Source organism: Carex rostrata, chromosome 3 (assembly GCF_964058835.1).
Source record: "Carex rostrata chromosome 3, lpCarRost1.2, whole genome shotgun sequence".
NCBI classification, from domain to species: Eukaryota; Viridiplantae; Streptophyta; class Magnoliopsida; order Poales; family Cyperaceae; genus Carex; species Carex rostrata.
The window spans coordinates 6,197,818-6,205,699 of record NC_135920.1 but is presented as its reverse complement, the minus strand read 5'-3'; the positions used below and the strand labels follow the sequence as shown (position 1 = coordinate 6,205,699).

The 7,882-nt window shown below is 39.5% G+C and overlaps 2 protein-coding genes and 1 long non-coding RNA gene across 4 annotated transcripts; 1 reads left to right on the top strand and 2 right to left on the bottom strand.

Annotated features, from left to right (window-relative positions):
* The first annotated feature begins 267 nt into the window (after nucleotides 1-267).
* LOC144551141 (Tetratricopeptide repeat (TPR)-like superfamily protein) lies at nucleotides 268-5,100 on the top strand. 2 transcript variants are annotated; one of them, XM_078298981.1, is made up of 7 exons: nucleotides 268-1,052; nucleotides 1,863-2,079; nucleotides 2,460-2,939; nucleotides 3,504-3,707; nucleotides 3,809-3,946; nucleotides 4,062-4,250; nucleotides 4,881-5,100. In XM_078298981.1, the coding sequence occupies exons 1-6, from the start codon at nucleotides 388-390 to the stop codon at nucleotides 4,248-4,250; spliced, it is 1,893 nt and encodes a 630-aa protein (XP_078155107.1). In that variant the 5' UTR covers nucleotides 268-387; the 3' UTR covers nucleotides 4,881-5,100. The 2 variants fall into 2 exon arrangements, with proteins under 2 accessions (XP_078155107.1, XP_078155108.1); XM_078298982.1 differs by lacking the exon at nucleotides 4,881-5,100 and adding an exon at nucleotides 4,779-4,872.
* Nucleotides 868-1,395, bottom strand: LOC144551144 (uncharacterized). The gene is made up of 2 exons (XR_013510769.1): nucleotides 1,232-1,395; nucleotides 868-1,146 (listed from the first exon to the last, which is right to left on the bottom strand). It is a non-coding gene; the product is annotated as an uncharacterized LOC144551144 (long non-coding RNA).
* Nucleotides 3,150-7,880, bottom strand: LOC144551142 (Pentatricopeptide repeat (PPR) superfamily protein). Its single transcript, XM_078298983.1, has 2 exons — nucleotides 6,223-7,880; nucleotides 3,150-3,168 (listed from the first exon to the last, which is right to left on the bottom strand). Exon 1 carries the CDS (start codon nucleotides 7,746-7,748, stop codon nucleotides 6,252-6,254), a length of 1,497 nt encoding a protein of 498 aa, XP_078155109.1. The 5' UTR covers nucleotides 7,749-7,880; the 3' UTR covers nucleotides 3,150-3,168; nucleotides 6,223-6,251.
* Between the last annotated feature and the right edge of the window lie 2 nt (nucleotides 7,881-7,882).

Sequence of the window (7,882 nt, the reverse complement as noted above, 5' to 3'; positions counted from 1 at the left end):
TTAATGACCAAGCTGTGGAGCACATCTTCTTAAGTCACTAGAATTTCAATCACCTAAAATATTTCAAATATTGAGTTTAGATCCGGATCGTTAGATATATTTGGTACACGGATATTAACGTGATCCGTGTTGTGAAGCAGATTTTTTTTTTTTGAGTTTTGACCAAAGGATCCGGACATTCCACTTCGGAAGAGTAAAGAGTTACCCAAATTGTGATCTGAACTCAAATTACCACTTCGGAAATGTTACCCAAATTGTGAAAATTTGAGTTCAGAAGATCCGGACTCAGATCGACTGATACCCAAGGCCACCAGGCCTATCACGTCGTCTCTCCTCTCCGAGCTAAAAGCCTAAAACCCTAACCCTAACCTCTCTTCCCCATCGTCCATGGCAGCCAAGTCCGCTCTCCTCCGATCCCACGCCTTTCTCCCCAAACTCCTTCCCTCCTCGCATCTCCGCCTCATCACCACCTTCCCACCCCTCTCGCAGGAGCCCCAGCTCGAACCCTCACCTCCGCCTTCCTCTTCAACCCCACTCCCTCCTAATCCCTCCACTGGGAGTCCCTTCTATAATGAGAACTGGAGGAATCCCCAGCCGACGGCTGCAGCTGCCGCCTCTCTCCTCCCCGTGCCCGGCCAGTCTGTCGTGCCCGCTCGCATGATGGGGTTCTCCCCAACCATGGACCTCTCCGGTCTCCTGAATCTCTTCGCTGATTACATGGCATCACAGAGATGGAATGACATCCAATCTGTGTTTGAGTACTGGGTCAGGAGCTTAGATGGATTCGGGAAACCAAACAAGCCCGATGTGAATCTTTTTAACCATTATCTCAGAGCTAGACTTATGATGGGAGCGGATTCTGCTCTGTTGCTGGATCTAGTTCAACAGATGCAGGAGTTTGATGTAAAGCCTAATGCTGCTTCTTATAATCTAGTGTTCGAGTCAATGGTTAAAGAACTGGAAAGTATAAACAGTCAACAATATGAGACCGGTGTCAGTCAGGAGGACAGAAAAACAGCACTTGTCACTGCCACAACACAGCTTTTTGATAAGTAAGTATCATTACAGCGGCAGTGTTGTTTAGGTAGTTTAATTCTGTCAAATTGTCAGAATCAGGTTCTAGCAGCTGTTTTAGGCATAAGTTACCTTGGTGTTTCATTTGCGTCATAGCATTTTAATTCTGTCGAATTGTCAGAATCAGGTTCTAGCAGCTATTTTAGGTATAAGTTACCTGGGTATTTCATTTGCGTTGTTGAAAATGCAATGAAGCGCAAAAATGGTTCAGAAAGTGTTAGTCTCAAAATTCCGATCTGTGTAAAACTATTTGAGTTGATATTGTTCTCGGTGGAAATTAAATATATGAACCTTTTAGTAATATATATTCCTCGATATATCCAACTTCTGTGTACCATGTCTCTTTTTTAGGTCTCTTTTTCTTTACCATTGCTTTTGAGTGCATTAATTTCACAATATTTGTATATTGAGGACAACTTTATTGTACAATATTGGAAATTAGGATACACTTTTAAAGTAGTGAATTTGTTGTGCATAGTAATAATTTTCTAAGTTGATTTTTAAGGGTTCTATCGCAACATGCCATGAAAGGAATCTAGATTACAACTAAGTTATGCTGTTACCTCAATAATTATTTATGTTAAGTATTATATATGATCAGTCTGATATGTTATAATCATGTGCATAGTAGGTAGCAGATGAAAGCTGCATTTACTATCTGGTCCAGTGGCCTTTAATGTAATTTTTACAATTTTGTTACCATTACCATATATAAGTATTGCAGGACACACACACATGCAAAATTGCTTGAGGGTGTTTCAAATGTTTTTCTTTTGAATTAAATTCAGGATGCTGGCAGAAGGCCCTTTGCCAGATGACGTATCTTTCAATCTGGTTGTAGGTCTTTTAATTAGAAGTAAACATTTTGACACGTCAATGACATACTTGGATTTGATGCTCAAATCTGGAAAAACGCTAAATCGAAGCATCTACAATGGGTGCATCCAATTTCTTTTAATCTCTAATAAGCCGGATGCAGCTACATCCTTCATAGATAAATGTAAGGTATGGTTATGCATATATGTGCATTCTTCTCTTTTGATTTTCTATGGATACATATAACTTTTTAACTTACTATTTATATTCTAGATTAATGTGGATATTACTTATGGTACCTGGAGATATGAACAAGTGTTGAACCTGATCGGTAAGGATACTTAAATTAGTAAAAGGCCAGATAAGATAAAACTGATTATAGAGATATTTATTTAGGTAGCAGTTTTTTTGTGAAGACTTTAGGTGCTAAAAAATGGGTTTAATCAAGTTAGGAAATGCAAAAAAAAAAGTTAATCAAGAAGGTAACATAACATTAAATATAAAATTGAAACTAAAAATTGCTTATAATGTTGTATGTTCTTAGTGTATATGTTTTGTCCCCCTCGCAGGCATCAGGTGACAACAAGAACTTGGTTCCCAGCTGGAATTTGTGCCATCACATAGCAGAAGTTGCTTTCAAATCAGATAGCAACAAACTTGCCTACCAGTCCCTTGAGTTCTTTGCACGATGGATTGAGCATGGCGAAAAGGAGCGACCACAGGTGCTGCTCTCTGTGGAAGAGGGCTTATCTCTTGCAGCACTCGGCACAGCCAGCCGTACATATGACTCGAAATTACTTGATGGGAGCTGGCAGATCTTGAAACGATCACTGCGCCAGAAAAAGATGCCGAATCCAGAGACATATCTCATGAAGATAAATGCACATGCTTCTCTTGGGCAGGTTAAGAAGGCTTTCGAGACGCTCAATGAGCTTGAGATGGCCTATGGGGATGCAGAGAATACTGATCCTGAGCTGTTCTCTCCATTCACATCCTTGAATCCATTGGTTATAGCTTGTTCACGTAATGGTTTCTCTTCGCTTGATGCGGTATGGTTTACCCCTTGAGAAACTACATCACCATATTAGACATTGCAGAAAACTATCTCCATGTATCATTTCTTCCTCATGTCATATGTTTTTGTATGGTTAAACCAGTATGCATTATTGCAACTTTTCTTTTAATTTCTTTTTGTTTGTCATGTTGTTGTCAGCTCTATTAATGTATATTAACATGAAGCTTATCTCCATATGTCATTTTTGCTATCCATATGTAGACCTGCAGTGACACCCAGGAAAAGAAATTCAAAATTGTGTTCCCTATACAAACCAACCAATATGAAAAAATTATAAAAAATTGACCTGGCAGGTCATCAATTGGGATAATCTGGATTGTATAGTCTCGGCTACATGGTAAAATGAGACGGAGGATGCATTGGATGGGGCAACAATCTTGATTGATAATTGTGTCGTGATGTAGATACCTCATCTAGAGTAGAATATATTTTCTCTGAGCAAACAGTGCTAGTCATGAATATTTATTAATGGGTTTGTAAATTTTCCATAAATATTTGTATCAGTATCCTGGCTCTGATGTTCAGCAATTTGGTGCAGGTGTACCTTGAGCTGGAGAAATGGTGCCAAGCTGAAAAACCATACAAGTCGATTGCTGCTCTAAATTGTGTGTTATTGGGCTGTGCAAATATTTGGGATCTAGACCGAGCTTACGAGACCTTCCAGGCCTTAGAGAAGATTGGCGTGACACCTAACATTCATTCTTATAATGCTTTGCTCCATGCATTTGGAAAGCATCAAAAGGTACTGTACGATTATTTTGCTTACATCCTGATATTTTCTTGGTTTTCCTTTTGTATTTACCAATTTTTATTAATTTATGAGGTGATTTTTTCTAATGGCAGACAATTGAAGCTTGTGATGTTTTTGAGCATCTAGTGAGCATTGGGGTTAAACCAAACGCTACAACTTACTCTTTGATTGTTGATGCTCATCTTATAAATCGGGATCCTAAATCAGCATTAAAAGTCATTGGTGAGATGGTATGTATGAACATTTGATTCAATTTACCAAGAAGTTCCATTCTTCTTTTCTTGTTTTTATTTTCCTGAACACCAAAGAGGTTCTTGAACTCTGATTTTCTTTGGCATATGTTAGGTTGAGGCGGGTTTTGTGCCTACAAAGCAGATGCTTAAGAAAGTCAGGAGAAGGTGCTCCCGCCAAATGGACTATGATAGTGATGATAAAGTTCAAAATCTGGCTAGAGATTTTAAGATTAGAATGGGAAATGAGATTCGAAGGGAGATGTTGTTTAACCTCGAGTATAGTACCCAATACTTGAAATAGGTAAATGTTGCTTGTTATTTCTGAATTTACTCAAAAAGTGATTAGACATGGTTCCTATATCATACGATTCCAGTACAACTAGCATCTTAGTTTCCTCTACTCAAGTCTCGATGAGTGTATTCTTGTACATCTTTTTAACCTAAAACTAGGGTTGGGATCCAAGGTTAACTCGACAATATTTCTCAGTCAAGCCAAAAATATTGTAAAAATAAAATGTCATTCTAGGCCTTTTGTTACTTGTTAGCCTTATTGATTGGCCGCCTATCATAATTCGTACAACTTTTAAGTGTCATTTATATTCCATCAAAGCCCATTACAAAGTTCAAACCATTTAGTGAAACTTTAAAATGTACGTCAAATTTGATCATGTGTTGTTACATGCACAAGGATAGTTCATGTCCAACTGTCAGATTTCAAATTATAAATTACTTTTGACAGTTGTGAAGGGTGTCAAGTTCATACACTGTCAACAGATTTCGTCCCAAAACTTCATTTTACTTGATTTTTTTATATTTGTTGTAAATTTAGGTAGGGGGTATGTTTCATAATTGAGGCCCTACCTCAGTTTAGCGCCATTAATATGCTGCCCTGAGTTTGAATATTCACAGTTATTTATGCCATGAATTGCAGGACCTGCTTTTCAAGGCGTTAACCACAGCGGAATTGAACCCTTCCAAATTGCCATGGACCCGTTCAACTGTGCCCCCTTTACTTTTATTGGTTTGTGGAAAATGCCCGTACAAGTTTTTTGAGTAGCTCATTTATTTTGTACATTACTGCTGTTAACTACTATCCCCAATTTTCCTCGAACATCTTTTTGAATTTTGAGCTGAATAAAAACCTTTGCAGCGAAGTACCTTGTTTTTTATTTTTATTTATTTTTAATTTGAATGGGATCATAGGATTCTTTAGAATAAAGCTTCTGAAACTTTGTTTCTTACTTATCGGGACACTGTTGGTTTGTAGTTTTTATAGCTCAACACACTTTATTGCCAAGTTTCTATCTCATTTATTTTGTACATTACTGCTGTTAACTACTATCCCCAATTTTCCTCGAACATCTTTTTGAATTTTGAGCTGAATAAAAACCATTGCAGCGAAGTACCTTTTTTTTTTTTTTTTAATTTGAATGGGATCATAGGATTCTTTAGAATAAAGCTTCTGAAACTTTGTATCTTACTTATCGGGACACTGTTGGTTTGTAGTTTTTATAGCTCAACACACTTTATTGCCAAGTTTCTATGTTTTCTAAACCAAGTTTTGGTGTTTTCTTTTTATTATCCGGATCACCATTGTAGAATTGTGGTTTCTAAACTAAAAGCTACCCTTTGATACCTTGTATTATTTTCTGTGTTTCGCTTCCTGCTTTTGGTACTACACTACTACTACATGTTATTCATGAAAATGGCCTGGAGCTTTTTTTTTACGTTGTTTGTTTTTATACAAGTATTATGCTTAAGTTCTTTAATTATTGGTAAATAGCATGCAAATGTGCTGGGCATCTGTTTGCATCCTTTTGACTTTTGAGACATGATATCCTGAAACAGAATTGAATCATCACAAAAGGACGCAAAGGATACTATTAAGTATGCAAAAAATAGTCTGTGTATAAGGTGTAAAATCTGAAATTTAATTTATACATTTAATAACAAAGTACAAATGCAATCAGAATGGAGCTGATGTATACAGCTCAACTGATTGGTAATGGCTGATTTTAGTCGAACGGCAACTACCAACACCACGTGTGATTTTAAAGTGCTCACAGTGTCATTTTAATCGTATAGCTGCTCAATCTTCATGTCATTCCCACATAATGTGTACATGAGAGCATGGATTAGCGAGTCCACATCCTCTGAGGTAACAATTTTTTTGAGTTTCAATCTGGACTGACTGACTGATCATAATCCGGACCAATTTATGATTTGTGTATATAATGAACAGACCGGATTTAAACTCTAAAAAGGTTTGTTACCTCAGGTGATATGAATTCATGGACTAGCTTCACAAGAAACCTCTCATTGCATTTCTCCTCCTATCTCTGGTAGCCATTCTCTCCCCATAAATCATAAATATGTCGCCCAGATCTTCCATTCCCGCCTCCTTCAACCTACTACCAACCTCCTCAAACATTACCACCCCATCTTCATTTGAAAAACAATGCAGAAACTTATTATAATCAAATCTAGGCACCTCCGTAGCTCCTTGCATAGTTCTCTCCACGAACTTGGTTGCTTCTAGTGTTTTACCGGCCTTAACTAATCCCCCGACAAATATGTTGTCAAAATTTACAAGAGGGTCCCTCCCTTTTCTCCCTCTTTTCCCCAAATGCCCCTGAAGAAGCATTATGTATGTGTGCATGTTCGGTTCACATCCTCTCCTAAGCATTTCTTTCAACACTTCTGTTGCCTCCCCTGCTCTTTTGATCCTCAACAAACCTTTCATCAAACCATGGTACAAACTTATCCCTGGTTCAGTAACCATATGAAATGCTCTATAAGCCTCTCTTGTTCTCCTTCTTACCAACAACCCGTATATCAATTCACCTAAAGTGGTGCAATCAAATTGAACCCCTCTCTTGAGCATTTCACCAAACAGCATGTATGCATATGATATCCTCCCTTCCTTGCACAGCCATGTAATCACCGGATGATAAGAATCAGCACCAAGATCAGAAAACCTCCTCTCCCTTGCAGATTTAAACATCAGCATTGCATCCTCTAAACGATTGTACTTAAACAAAGTATTGACAACCTCCAGATACGAATCCACATCAGGCTCAAGCCCCTCAGCAACCATCTTATTCCACAATTTGGTTGCTGTTACAAGCTCACCAGTACGACAAAATCCCAAGATCAGAAACCTATAAGTTTCCTCACTGGGCTCAATACCAAGTTGCCTTCTAACTTTAAAGACTACTGATTTTGCCACGTCAACCAACTTCCTCTCACAAATTGTGCTAATAACCAAGTTCAGAGTCTCAACAGTAAAAAGCGAGGGATTGTGAGTGCTGATCAAAGAGAATACCTGCACGATTTTGTTCACCTCGTTGGCTTCAGCTAGGCCCCGAGCAGTTGTGCAGAGGAGGCGAGGAGTAATGATACTAGGGTCAGGAAGAAAGGAGAGAAAATTCGACCAGAGAAGGTCGATATTTCGAGACTTGCCAAGGATGTCGAGGTAACGGGACGCGGTGGAAGAGGAGTGGGGGAAAGGGTGGAGGTAGAGAAGGAAGCGGTGGAGGGGGCGGTAGGAGAGAGGGAAGCGAGAGCAGGTCTGGAAGAAGAGTTCGTGGAGGAAAGGTGGAGGCAAGGAGGAAGGGAGGGGGAGGAGGAGGGAGAGGCGGCCGTGGAGGGAGGAATCGGGAGAGTGCTGATGCTGGAAGAGGATAGTGCTGAGGCGGAGAAGGAAAGCTGTGTCCGTTGGAGAGGTAGGGGTGGGTGTGGAGGCGGGGGTAACGGTGGAGAGACAGCGGGAGAGGGGGGGAGAGGCGAGGCGGAGCATCGGAGGAGACCGAAGAGTGAAAGTGGAAATGAACGGAGATGGGATGGCGATGAGGCGGGAAGGGTTTTCTGGCTTGATTTGCCGAGAGCGGAGACTCCAGCGGGAAAGTTCAGACCAAAGTTTAGGAAAAAAAA

Excerpts from the sequence above, each read along its gene's own strand:
- LOC144551141 (XM_078298981.1), top strand. The coding sequence starts at position 388 with ATGGCAGCCAAGTCCGCTCTCCTCCGATCCCACGCCTTTCTCCCCAAA. Across the intron at positions 2,080-2,459 it reads CCTTCATAGATAAATGTAAG|GCATCAGGTGACAACAAGAA; the intron begins GTATGGTTATGC and ends TCCCCCTCGCAG. Across the intron at positions 2,940-3,503 it reads GTTTCTCTTCGCTTGATGCG|GTGTACCTTGAGCTGGAGAA; the intron begins GTATGGTTTACC and ends AATTTGGTGCAG.
- LOC144551142 (XM_078298983.1), bottom strand. The coding sequence starts at position 7,748 with ATGCTCCGCCTCGCCTCTCCCCCCCTCTCCCGCTGTCTCTCCACCGTT.